The following is a 14,022-nucleotide window of genomic DNA, read 5'->3' on the forward strand; positions in this document are numbered from 1 at the left end:
TTTTTTTTTTTTTTTTTTTGTTACTGGGGATTGAACTCAGGTCTTTGAGCTTATGAGGCAGGTGCTGGAATCACTGAACTAAATCCCTGGCCCTGCAATTTGGTTTTATTCAGCATTTGTATTTTCATCTGTAAAATGAAGATTATAATACCTACTTTCCAAAATTATAAATGGCATTTGCTTGGAGCACAGTAAGTGTTTAGTAAGTGGTGATTAGTATTATTGTGATTTGTCATACTGGGCTTGTAGCCAATAAAAAGTTAACGTAGTACTGAATCTGACACAGGTCTAAAGATTGCCAATTACTTAAAAATAAGATAAATTTTTCTGAATCCCACCTCTCTTATCATGCCAAATAATGAAAAAACACTATAACTGTTTTGGATCTGGGCATCTTTTATACTCAGTTGGTGGGCTAAAGACAAATTAAATCAGATTTAGAGATGCAATTTAAATGTATTCCTGAAAAAAATCTATATTTCAATAGGAAAGACTCTTTCAATACCATGAAAACTAACCTGTTAGGAAACCAAAAGTAGAAATACTGTACCTGATAACACAGCACGACATTATCATTAAAAAGATCTGATATACCTTAAGATTAAGTGCATTCCTCCCGTGTATTTTGCAGTTTACTATGGCCAGCTCGGTCATTGCTGTGACAGTTTCATATCCCATTGCTGCAACAGTTCTAAAACCTTCACCACGTAAAATATGGGCATCTGAATAATCTATTTTTCTTCTAGTGATACCTAAATAATCAAAACAAAACATGCAATTTAGATGTATTATTGCAGCTGGGTACAGAGAAGCATGCCTATAATCCTAGCACTGAGGGAGGGTGAGGCAACAGGATGGCAAGTAGGAGCCTATCTCAAAATTTTCAAAAAAACAGAGCTGGAGACACAGCTCAATGTGAAGGCTCTGGTTTCTATCCAAAGTACAGGATCAGGGGAGGAATGAGTTACACGTCTTCTTGAAGAAATTATTCATATCTTTCATTCACCCAATTTTGGTTGTTTCTGCTTGCCAAACTGGATGTTGTTTGGCTTTCTTTAAAAAAGTAGGTAACACAATTGTCTTTCAAAAAGAACCATGTGCTTAAAGATTTCTACCTCGATTGTTTAGATTCCCCCCTGGATAATTTAGGTTCCCCTTAATGCATGATTTGCCTTGATGCACGATTCTACTGCCCTGTGTTATTTAATTCTTCTCTCTGTAGATTTAATGAGAAAATGAAAGGGGGAAAAAAAACCCAGGAGTTAGCCAAGCAGAGACCATTTATATTTAAATTTATCTTATCATTATCTACCTTCCATCAAAAATGGCCTATACAAACATACACCCAAAGGGTATCCAGAAAATATTTAGAAATTTTATGAACTATATTTTACATTTGCAGCCATTCTTGTGTATTACTTGCAGGACTATATCACAACCTCAATACTTACACCATTGCTTCAATGAGAGGAAATAAAGCATCCTAGAACAACAACAATAAAGATGTTCGGCTTTTAATTTCTAAAATAGGTCCTCATTGCTCATTTCAGATCAATAGATCTAGAGATTAACCACAGAATAAAGAGTACAATGTGATATAGAAATACCTTGTCTTGAGAGAAGAAGGGAGCCAAAAGGAAGAATTATGAGTTAAGATCTAAGTCTGTGTTGTGCTCCCTGCTCATCTTCTCTTAGTGTCTAAACCCACATAGTTGATTTCTGAATGAAAAAGAGAGTGGTTTGAAAATCCCTGGTAGATCTTTGAATCATTGGAGGACCCTTCAACTCTCCCTGAACTTGCCAAGAGGAAACTATCAGCATAAAAGAAAGTCAATAAAGCAGAAAAGGCAACAAGACTCTGCTATTTAGGCTCATGACGTAGACGAACCCTAAAAGTTAATTTCTGTCACAGACAATGATACAGAACACCTGGAGCGAATGGAGAGCTCAAAATGTCCTATGGTTGGAGTATTCTGTTATGTATACTTCGCTAAATACAGCTGTTAAAATATTTACTTTTTTCTGCTGCAGAATTTTACTTGACTCTTAGGATTATTTAAATTTCACCAGTTGTCTAGTGAAATTCCCCAATCTCCTCTTTATTTTCTTGAACATAGCAATCACAGTCATTTTAAAATCCTTGTTTGAAACTCCAATGTTTGAATCACATACAGAGCTGTTTCTATTTCTTTCTATTGGTTTTCAGACATTTTATCTGTCTTTTTTTTCCCCATTAGGATGCTGTGTAGTTTCTTTCTTTTTTTTTTTCTTTTTATTGAGTTTATTGGTACAGTCTAGGTATACAGTACAGTTACATTCATTACTGGGATCTTGTACCTTTACACGACAGGTCTTGGTTCTCATTTTTTCCCCTTGTCCCTGCCCTCCCTTCACCCCCTCCTCCCCTTCCAATTTACAAACACTTTATTTCCATTTTTTCATTTTCTCATATTTTTTTCTTTTCCCTTATTCCCTTTCCCCTACCCTTCCCACTTTCCCTACACCTTTAGCCCTTTTATTCCTATTTCACATTGTTAATTACCCCATTAGGGTCTTATGTACTATTATAGTTTTTCACACCAGAGAAACTATTCAGTATTTGCTGTGTAGTTTCTTAATACTGGACTTTTTGGAGGAACAGTTTTAAGGGGCCTGTATAATACTCTAACAAGTGCTTGTTTTTTTCAAGTAGAAAATATTGCTTTGATTTGTCAGGGATTGGTAAAGAGCTTTGTTAGGACTAGTCTTAGTTTTGGTTTTCTTTCTTTCTTTCTTTCTTTTTTTCTTTCTTTCTTTCTTTCTTTTAGTGTTTAAAATATTTATAGAGGCCAGGGATTTAGTTCAGTGGTTCCAGTGCTTGCCTTGCAAGCACAAGGACCTGAGTTCGATCCCTGGTACCAAAAAAACAAAAAACAAAAAAAAAAATTTATAGAAAGAAAGAAGAAAAGAAGGAAGGAAAGAAGGATAAAAAAAAAAAAAAACAAAAAAAAAAATTTATAGAAAGAAAGAAGAAAAGAAGGAAGGAAAGAAGGAAGGAAAGAAAGAACAGTGAGCAAAGCTGGGCATGGTGGCACATGCCTGTAATCCCAGAACTCAGGAGGATGAGACAGGAGGATCCCCATGAGACCAGCCTAGGCTACATAGATAATTTAAGGCCAGTCTTGACTACAGAGTGAGACCCTGTCTCAAACAAAGCAAAAATAAATAAAACTCTTTATTTTTTCTTTTAAAAGATATGCGGCAATTGAGGCATGCCTTATTTGCTAGCATTGCATATATGGTTGTCTATGTACATTTTCAGAAGCTACAGCTTGTGGTCCCACCTGCAGAACTACCCCAAATAGAAGGACTCTGTCTTCCAGCAGTCTGTCCTTTTTAAGATGCAAGAAACTTTGGGAAGTGAGCATGAAAGTCTGGCGGTGAATGTTTGAACAGGAAATGTTGCCATCTCCATGAGCATCCCACACTTGTGTGAGCTCTGGGGTGGGGCAGAAGCACTTGCTTCTGGCCATGTTCTGGGACCCACTGTGCCACACAAAGGGGGCAGCTCTGAGTACTTTTCTCCCACAGGCAGCATGTCATGAAGAAGACTATACTTCTGGATCAATGGCCAGCCCAGAATATACTTTGTGGGATCCATTTGATCCTTTTCAGCACATTTGTTGACACGTTGAGTGTTTCTTCTAATCGTCTGGTAGGAAGGAGGGTTTTTCTCTTCCATCCCTTGATGGCCACCAAAACCAACCCACAGAGTCTTTCTCTGCCCGTGACTGAGATGTCTCTAACTCCACATCAGCTTAGGGATAGGATTGAGAGGTATCTAGCTCGCTGAAGTTATGGTGAACCATTTCAGTCACCTTTGTGTGGGGCTGGAAGCATAGAAGCTTGGGTTCTAGTCACCCAGAAGTCCCCCCACTGCGGTCTCCACTCCCAGAGAGCTCAATGCAGTGAAGAGTACTGGATGCTCTGTGGCATTCCAAAGTCTGAGTCACACATTCAGTCCAGTGATTGCAGCACCCTGGAGTGGCCAGGAGCTCCAGAGTTTATCTAGGTCAGTGATGTAGATGCCTATGAACCCTCTGGTAGAGAGGATTAGTCTTAGTTTTTTGTCCTTTTTCTAGAATATCATTCTTAGTCCTCAACTGAATGGCTAGTGTGTTCAGAAAGACCCCTCCCTATGTATTGACAGTGCTTGAATTCCATTATCTGCCTCGTGTGCAACTACAAAAATCTATGCTCAACTTCTTAGCTCCTCAGCTGATGCTGTCTGGTGTTCCTCAGAGTCTTGTATTATAGTTACATGACTTAGAAATCAGCCAACACTCTTAAAAGAGGTTTGTGTATACCTTTAGTTCATTTCCCTTCAGTTCTCTCCTCTCTAAGATTTTGTTCCTCGAGTTCCAACTTCCCTGGTAGTTCAGGAAACTGATTTCTATCTTGTCTATTGATACTACCACTTCCTACTTATACTTCTGTGTTTTCCAAAAACACACATGCTGCAGGAAAAATGCCAAAGTAAGGGTTGCATTAACTCATGAGCTCCATTTTTTCAGGGATGGTAGCCTCTGCAGTCATGCCTATACGACATATTTTCCAAATAGCTTTTCAAAAACTATTTTATGGGGGATGGGGATTTAGCTCAGTGGTTCTGCTGCCTACCTTGCAAGCACAAGGACCTGAGTTCAATCCCCAGTACCAAAAAAAAAAAGCTATTTTATGGATATTTTGGCAGCTATAATATTGACTTTGGCAGGAAGGTTAGCCCAAGAAAAGCATCTTAATATGAACTGAACCAGGAGTTAAAAGTTTACTTTAAAATGTGTCAGATAATGCTAGTACTTATAGGCATATTTTTATTGTTTACAGTTTATGCTAGTTTTAATTCATTTTTCTTTTTCTTTGGGCTCCTGATTAAGTAAAATTATTTGCCAAAAACTGTATTTGTGAGATTGTTGGTAGAGATAAATGGGGAGTCTAGAATGGTGTAGTATTTATTTCTTACTTGTTTTGTTTTGTCTTGTTTTTTGAGTCTTGCTATATTCTAGGTTGGCCTTCAACTTGTTATGTAGCAAAGCAGGACTTGAATTTATAATACTCCTACCTCAGCCTCCTGATTTCTGGGATTACAGGCATGTACCACAATGTCTGGCTCTGTAATATTTCTTTAAAGATGATTTTTCATTTGTTTCTACAAAGTAACTAAGGTCAAAGCACGTAAGATAGGGCCTAGCATGTGGAAAGTAAACTCTCATCAAGAATACATTAGTTTTTATATTCCTAACATCAGTACAAAATCTGGTTCATAGTCAGTACTTCAAAATAGCTACTGAGTAAATGACTTCACTGAAAATAAGGTGAGACACATACACAAATTATACACACACATACATTAAGTCATACTTTTATAGAGAGATAATATTATACATAGTTTCTAAAAGCATGGTATAAACTTGGCATTTACCTTCAGTTGGTTTTGGTATACTGCCTGCTTTTTCATTTTCTATGGCAAGATTTTCTAGGGGAAAAAAAAAGAAAAAATTGAATGACCTTTGTGTAACTTTGAAAATTTGAAAATTTCATGATTTCATTATAATTGTTCATTGTTTAATGAACTGGAATTATCCAGGGAAATGCATCCATGAAGGAATCTATTAGCCTTGGAATTCTGTTGCTGGAGCTTATCCATGTCACCTTTAACTCACTCCCACTGCTCCTTTATACTAGTTTTCCTGAGCCTTTAAATTTCCTTCTTGGCTCCCATCATTACCATCTGGATAGAGAACCAATTTGGCCTCAGCAGGTATGTAAGGTCAGGATTCCTGTTCTTGCTTTCCAAACAGGAGTTCAGTGAAAGCTAAAAGCTAATTCTATCTTTCCACTGTGAAAACCCAGACAAGTGGCATCACTTGCCTACATTTCTTCTTTCTCCTTTCCTTTAATTGGCCCCTTTGTTACTGACCACAATCTGATTATATTTACCTATCACAGACTGTCTTCGAGGTTTTCTTGGTAAAGTTGGTTTTGGCAAGGAAACGGAAGCTGGAAATTGATTAATGCTTAAGATCACTTTACCAAGGACTGAAACACTGTGTTGGAAAGGTGTAGCCCACAGACTTTCCTCTTTAGTAGATGCAGTGCTAGGCAGAGGGGTTGGCAATGTTGCACTTACAGTTCTCAGAGGGGACACTCTAATATAGTCTTGACTTTTTGGTAAGAGTTTATGCTCAGAGTGCATGTTTTTGAAATTGGTATCAATAATCGGGCAAGGAACATTTGCAGATTTAGAGCATATTGAAGAAAGAATTAAAATGTTTTGTAATTTTTTGTCAATACAAATCTTTCCTACTTTGTGGGGTCCTTTGGGGGACTTTCTTGAACGTTCCACCTGCTTTATTTCTTTCCTAAAAATTTGAGTAGGTGCTGGGTGACTTGGAAGAAATATAGGACCAGGAACTGAAACAGTATCTGGAATGTGTGAATAAACATTTTTAGTAGATTTGTGGATTACTGGAATAGGAGTCATTCTTTCTGGTTCAGGATAATCAAGAAAGATATTTTGGATCTTCACAAGTGTTTGCGATTGATTTCTTGAAACAACATCAGGAAAATTGGTTTTATCTCTTTTACTTGAAGAAGTTCCATCTTTAGTACCAGTAAACTTTATTCGAATTGGCTTAGTTTCATCAGTCTTGGCTAAACAAGAAAAAGAAGAAACAACAAAATTAGATTACATTTATCAAGATGTTGGAGGTAAAACTAATACCTTAGCTTTCATAATTTTTCTTTGCACACTCTCACCTTCTAAACATGTTTCTCTGTGTACTTGTTCAACTACCAAGACTTTGGTCCATATGATAGGGATGATGTTTGAGGAAACAATTGGAAAAGTGAAAAGTCTAAATTATATTAGATTTAGAAAGGGCAGGGAACTATTATTGGAAGAACCGATCTAATGGGTACGGCACATCTCACTAATGGGATTTGATAGATAGGCCACATCCTCCACTGCAACTTCCAGAGCAGGGAAAACGTACTAGTTTGCCCTGTGCTATGTCCCAACTACATTAAGGTTAGAGAACCCTTGAAACAACTTGACCTGCATGTCCTAGCATTTCAGGGAGTGCAAGATCAGTGCTGGATTCTCACTTTAACTCTTTAACATTACAACTGTTCTCCACACTTGCCCCACTGTAATATGCCAGAAACTAATATGAATTGGAGAAGAGAAGTGAAAAAAAGAAGGTGGAAGAGATTATCACACCCTTCTTTCCTTCTACTCACGTAACAATTAGCAGGTATAGACTGAGCTGGAAGAAGGAATAAGGTTTGATTGTATGTTAAATGAATACTGACTCAAACTGCAATACATGCTTAATGTCTGAAAATGAGACAGGGCTAACAGACAAAAGACAGTAGAGAAACCTTGGGAGAGAGACAGGTGCTGCATGGGTTTGAAGGGCAGTAGTAAGAGAATAATGTTTACTTCCTGCTTGTATGGAGCTGACCAAACTACTTCATTTAATAAAAAGGTTACACCAATACCTTTATCATCTCTCTTTCATATTAAAATAAAGCACAAGAACATAGTAAACACTTTTGGTAAACTACAGAACCCCTTCCAGCAACCTGCACACTGCCACATTTACCTTTCCTTTCAATGGGAGGCGGAAGTAATTTACATTCTGTAGTTTGAATTTTTTTCACTTTATTCTGCAATTTTTACTAAATCAAGATTGTTTTAGAACAGGTTTAGATATATAGAAAAATTAGGCAAGATAGTAGTTACTATACATTACCTCCACCCTTGCACACAACTTCACGTATTCATATATTTATCACAATTAAGGAATCAATGTTTATAAATTATTCATTAAAGTCAATAGTTCACATTAGGTGTTGTACAGTGCTATGGATTTTGATAAATGCCTAATGTCACACACCTAGAATTATAGCATCATACCAAAAAATTATTACTACCCCAAAAGTAATTTCAAAGATTCTCTAATTTTACTGTATATAGTTGGGATCCTTACACTTTGCTGCCTTCTTGAAACCCTGACAATCACTGATCTTTTTCCTGTCCCTACAGTTTTGCTTTTTCCAAAATTTCATTTCATTAGGATTAAAAATAATGCTTCCTTCTCAAACTGGCTTCTTCACTTCCCAGTATGCAGTTCAAGTTCCTCCAGGTCTTTACTTGGTTTAACAGCTCACATCTTCACAGTGCTAAGTAACATTCCACTGTCTAGAGGTGCCACAGTTTGTTTACCCACTCACTCATTAAGCTGCTTCAAGTTTGGGAAGATTATGATTAAAACTGATATGAATATTCATGTGCAGATTTTGTCTGGACATAAATTTTTAATCTCAATTGGGTAAATGCTTAGGAGTACAGCTGCTGCATTGCTGAAAAATGTAGAAAGCTTTTTAGAAAACTTCCCAACTATCTTCAAAAGTGGCTGTACCAATCTGCATTCCTATCAGAGATCCTCTTCACCAGCTCTGGCATCCTCAGTGTTTTGGATTTTAGCCATTCTAAGAAGTATGCTATGGTATCTTGTTTTGATTTACAATTCTATAATGACATACAATGTTGACCATCTTACCATGTGCTTATTTGCTATCTAGATAGCTTATTTGGTGAGAATCTTCTGCTCATTTTTTAAAAATAGGTTATTTCTTTTTTATTGAATTTAAGAGTTCCTTGTTAATTCCTTTATTACACTTGTGTTTTGCAAACATTTTCTTCCAGTATCTAGTTTGTCCTCTTATTATTTTAACAATGTCTTAGCCAAATGTGAAGGCACACGCTTATCATCCCAGCACATGGGAGACTAAGGCAGGAGGATCGCTGTGAATTCCAGGCCAGCCTGGGTTATACAGTGACTACAAGCCTAGCCTGAACAGGCTGTGACCCTGTTTCAAAAACCAAAATATAAAAGGAGGGCAGGGGAATGGGTAAAAAACAAGAATCAAGATGGATTATGTAAAGGTGCAAATTTCAATGATGATTATATTGTATACCTTAAATATACCAATAAAATTAATTTTTAAAAAATAAAATACCCCCCCAATAAACAATGTTTTTCACATGGTAGAAGTTTTAAATTTCAATGAAATTCAAATTATCAATGTTTTTCTTAAATTATTCTTTTAATGTTATACCACAAAAGTCATCACCAAACCTAGTCACCTAAGTTTTCTCCTAAGTTATGTTCTAGAACTTATATGGTTTTGCATTTGTACATTTAAGTCTATGATTCATTTCATGTTAACTTTTTTTTAAATTGGGGTCTCATTATGTTGCCCTAGGCTCACCCTGAGCTCCTCAGTTCAGTTTACCCTCCTGAAAATACAGGTGCACGCTACTATGTCCAGCTAGATTATTCTTTGCATGTGGATGCCTAGTTATTCTAGTACATTTGTTGAAAAGACTATCTTCTTCATTGTATTATCTTTGTTGCTTTAAGAGCAGTTGACTGCATTTCTGTGAGTTTATTTCTGTGCTATTGTCATCTATTGATCTATCTAATTGTTTGCCAAATACAACACTATCTTAATTACTGTAGCTTTATTACTAGTCTTGAAGTTGGAGAGTCCTTATTCTTCAGTATCATGTTGGGCATTATAACTTTTTTTGCCTTTCCACATTTAAAATTTTTATAAAGTATACAAAATTTAACTGGAATTTTAACCAAAAGTACAATGAATTCATAAGTCAAGAATTGACATGCTGACAATCTTGAGTCTTCCAAATCATGAATGTGGACTATATTTTTATTCAGATCATTTTTATTTCTTTACAATTTTCTATTTTTCCTGGTGTGGCTCTTGTACATATATTGTATGATTTATACATAAATGTCATTTTTTGAGACTAATGTAAATGGGAATGTTTTATATTTCAAGTTCTAATTGTTCATTGCTGGTATATAGGAATTGGCTCTTGTATACAGTAATAAACCTGCATCTTAGTATCTTTATATAAGCATGCTCTGATTGCTTATTTGCAAGAATTGGTTTGTTAATCTTCTGAATTTCTTTTATATATATATATATATATACATATATATATATATATAAAATCATGCTATCTGTGAACAAAGACAGTCTTTTCTTTCTTCTTAATTAGTACAACTATTAGCTCATTTTGTTATCCTATTGCATTATTTACAAGTTTCCAATACAATGTTGAATAGCAGTGATGAAAGGGGACATTCTTTTCTTGTTCTTGCTCTTACAGGGAAGTTTAATTACTCATTATAAATGATAAGGTTAACTGGTTTTTTGGTAGATATTCTTTACCAATTGAGGGAAGTTCCTCTTTATTCTTGGCTTAATGAGAGTTTCTTCATAACTGTGTGTTGGATTTTGACATACAGTTTTGTACATCTTATAATACGATCATGTTTTAATTGATATTTGATACCAGTTAAATTATATTGATATTTGAATGTCAAGCCATATTTGCATATTTAAAATAAATCCTACTTGGTTGTGGTGTATAGTTCTTTTGTACATTATTGGATTTAATTTACTAGTTTTTGGTTTTTGTTTTTTTGGTTGTTGTTGTTGTTTGTACCAGGAATCAAACTCAGGATTTTGAGTTTGCTAGGCAGGCGGCTGAACCACTAAGCTAAATCCCCAGCCCCAATTTACTAATTTTTTTGAGAAATTTTATATCTATATATATATGAGAACTGTTAGTCTATAGTTTTCTTTTTGAATAATATCCTTGCTTTTCGTGTTAGAATATGCTATCTTCCCAGAATGAATTAAGAATTGTTCCCTCCACTTCTGTTTTCTATAGAGTTTGTAGATAACAGGTATAACTCCCTCTTTAAATGTTTTGTGTGGATATAGAGTTGTCCATAATATTCTTTTATCTTATTTTTAATGTCTGGAGATTAGAAGGGATGACCTTTTTGCATTTCTAGCATTAGTAATTTGTTCTTTCTCTTTTTTCTTGGTTAGCTTGAGTAGAGTTTTAATAATTTTAACAATATTTTCAAAGAATTAGCTTGTGATTTCATTTTTTCATGACTACTTATTTTTTAAATTTTATTGGTTTCTATTCTAATTTTTTATAATAGTCTTCTTCTGCTTACTTTATATTTATGTTGGTCTTCTTTTTCTAGTTTCCTCAGAAACTCAGAAAAATGTCAAATTATTTCTTTTAGATCATTCTTTCTTTTCTAATATACACATGTTCAAGGCCAGATATATCTTCTAAGTCCTGTTTTTGCTTTTTGCCACAAATTTTGATAAGTTGTGGTTTTATTTCATTCCAATTTTTTTAATATTTTAAGATTCCTTCAATCCATAAGTTATTTAAGAATGTTGTTTATGTCCCAAATATTCTAGGATTTCCACCTATCTTCTAGTGATTTTTAGTTCAATTTGATTGTGTCCTGAGAGCATACTTCATTTGATATCTCTTCTTTTACATTTGTTAATATTTGCTTCATGTCTCAGAACATAGTTTATTCTGTAAATGAATATCCCATAGGGTTTGAGAGGAACATATATTCTGCTGATGGTGGGGAAAGTGCTCTAGAAACATCAATTAGATCAAAACGATAGAGGATGCTGTTCAGTTCAGTTATATCCTTGCTGATTTTCTGCCTGCCAAATACTGTATGTCTAGTACTGACAAAGGGATGTTGAAGCCTTCAACTGTAATAATAGATCTCCTTACAATTCCATCACTTTTGCTTCACACAATTTGACTCACTTTTAAATACACAGGTAAAGGACTGTTACGTCTTTCTGGAAAATTGCCCACTTTATCATTACATTACATTATTCTTGATAATTTTTCTTATTCTGAAGTTGGCTCTGTCAGAATTCAAAATACTTTTAATTATTGTTAGTGTGGTCTATCCCATTACTTTTTTTTTTTTTTTTTTTTGGTACTGGGGATTTAACTCAGGACCTCAGGCTTGCTAAGTATCCCATTACTTTTAATGTGTTTTAATTTGAAGTAAGTTTCTTATATACAAAATATAGTTGGATCTCACTTTTAATCCATCTGATAGTTTATGTCTTTTAATTGGTACTTAAATCATTAATATTGTAATAAACTATTTACATTATTGGCTTAATATATACAGTGCTTATAAAGTTTTCTATTATTTTTGTTTTGCTTCCTTTTAAGAAAACTTTGCCTATTCCTGCCTTTCTGGTTTTAAGTGAGCATATTATAATTCATTTTCTCTTTTTCCTTAGCACATTATTTATGCTTCTTTTAAAAAGAGTAGTTGCCCTAGATTCAAGTTTACAGTATTGCAATTTTTAAACAACACTACTGCTTCCTGGGTATTGTAGGTAACTTTCAATAGAATTTAAGAAAAATTAGATAGTATACTTTAGCACTATGCTTAGGACCATTTTGAAAGGTGAAATCACCACCACCAACTCCCCCAAAAAAAGCATAAAAATTAAGAAATACAGCACTTATTTACAGTAATGGGATTAAATCAAAATGGCAGGGATAGCCTTATTCTATCTCAGCTGGGTGCATGTGTGTTGCACAACTCATTTTCACTATCTGCACAGATCCATGAAGGACTGAGAAAGAGGCACAAGTATGTACTGATTTGAGGGTTACAAATAAATCTTACAAGTCTGTAAATCCACATTTACCAAACCCATAAATGAGGATCAATGACTGTACTTGTAGAATTGTTAACCTGATGTCATCTTACAACAAACATTTGTAAGTTATGATTATTAGCTAGTGTCCTTAACTATTATGATTCTGAGCTATGCAAGGCAGGGATTTTCTATGTAAAAGACACAAAGGTTAAAACATATCCGATTAGTACACATACCTGTATGAATTTTCTTCTTATACGAAGACAGCTTAGGGATTTGGGGAGGTAAGGGTCTTCGAAGAAGCTGTGGGTACTGTTGCATTTTAATGAATAATAAGCAATATTTTTCATAACTACTAGTTAAGTGAAGACTGAAAAGTTTTTGAGTATTTTTTAATTGTGGCTGAAAAGAAATTTATTAGAATTTAGATTATATCTTGAAAATCATTCTGTATTCATACTATATTGAGCCCAAGCAGGATTTCTTTAAAGAAAAAGAGGGTTTAAGTATATTTTTAAGTCTGAAAAAATTTAGGTTTATAGTTAGTACAGAATTTTAAAATACAAATGCTATTATGCATCAGGATCATTCTAAAATTTCCCAGTTGCTACCACAAAATTCAGTCTGCCAATGCTATTTAAGCCACTTAAAAGGTAGTTTTTCTTAACTGTAGAGACGGTATTTCTTTCACTACTTCCCAAAATTTATCACATTTAGAAAGTTTTTAGCCAAAAAGATATGTAAAATCTTCCATTATACAAGCCTCTGAAGACCAACAGGATCTAACTATTCATAAATTTTCTTTCTATAATAATAATAATTTGTTTTAAATTCCATTTGGGGCATTAGCATGTAATACAAAAATCAGATGGACTTCAATACATGATTTCCCAGGATCATTGGGATTCCGTTACCGCTGTTTAGAAATGATGAAAAAAGATGCAATGAGCGTTTAGCTTGTAGGGCGACCACAGAAGTGCCCCTGTGCTCCGCGGACAGCTAGGAGGGACCTCTGGGACTGCACAAATGGGACTTTTACCCTCAGATAACTCTGCAGACAAGCGCTCAAGATTCGCTCCCTGGATGTACCTCTCACATGATGCTGACAATTTTCCTTCCCTAGTATCAGAAGAGGTGCCTGGAAGCTCTGGATCCCTACACTAGTCAGCTGCTTCTTAAACCAACAGAGTTTTCATTTTTCATCTCCTTTCACTGGGAATTCAGAGCGTGAGGTAAAAGTCCAGTGAGGTAGCAGTTCGGTGAGAAGCGCCGGTCAGCTAGCAACAGACCCTAGCAACCAGCAATTATAGGTCGCTGGGCCGGGCCCGCTCCTGGGAGACGCAGGCGCCGAAGGGCTAGGTAGGCTGGGCCGAGAGCGCAGCAAAGCGCGGAGGGGCTGGGCGGAGGATGGGCTGAAGCAGGGGC

The 14,022-nt window shown here is 35.4% G+C and overlaps 1 protein-coding gene across 2 annotated transcripts in view; it reads right to left on the minus strand.

Moving 5' to 3' along the window:
• Lrrc63 (leucine rich repeat containing 63) overlaps window positions 1-13,843 on the minus strand; it is a 35,202-nt gene extending 21,359 nt beyond the window's left edge. The window contains exons 1-5 of one of the 2 annotated variants that reach the window (XM_010637025.2): window positions 13,687-13,843; window positions 12,834-12,999; window positions 5,980-6,693; window positions 5,462-5,515; window positions 595-752 (exon numbers count right to left, since the gene is read on the minus strand). In XM_010637025.2, the coding sequence (XP_010635327.1) occupies window positions 595-752; window positions 5,462-5,515; window positions 5,980-6,693; window positions 12,834-12,918 (1,011 nt within the window). In that variant the 5' untranslated portion in view covers window positions 12,919-12,999; window positions 13,687-13,843. Of the gene's footprint in view, window positions 1-594; window positions 753-5,461; window positions 5,516-5,979; window positions 6,694-12,833 lie in introns of both variants that reach the window. The other variant, XM_010637024.3, reaches the window with a different exon arrangement.
• Window positions 13,844-14,022: the final 179 nt, after the last annotated feature.

The sequence above is a fragment of the Fukomys damarensis genome, unplaced genomic scaffold (assembly GCF_012274545.1).
Source record: "Fukomys damarensis isolate Sample0158 unplaced genomic scaffold, DMR_v1.0_HiC HiC_scaffold_38, whole genome shotgun sequence".
NCBI lineage: Eukaryota > Metazoa > Chordata > Mammalia > Rodentia > Bathyergidae > Fukomys > Fukomys damarensis.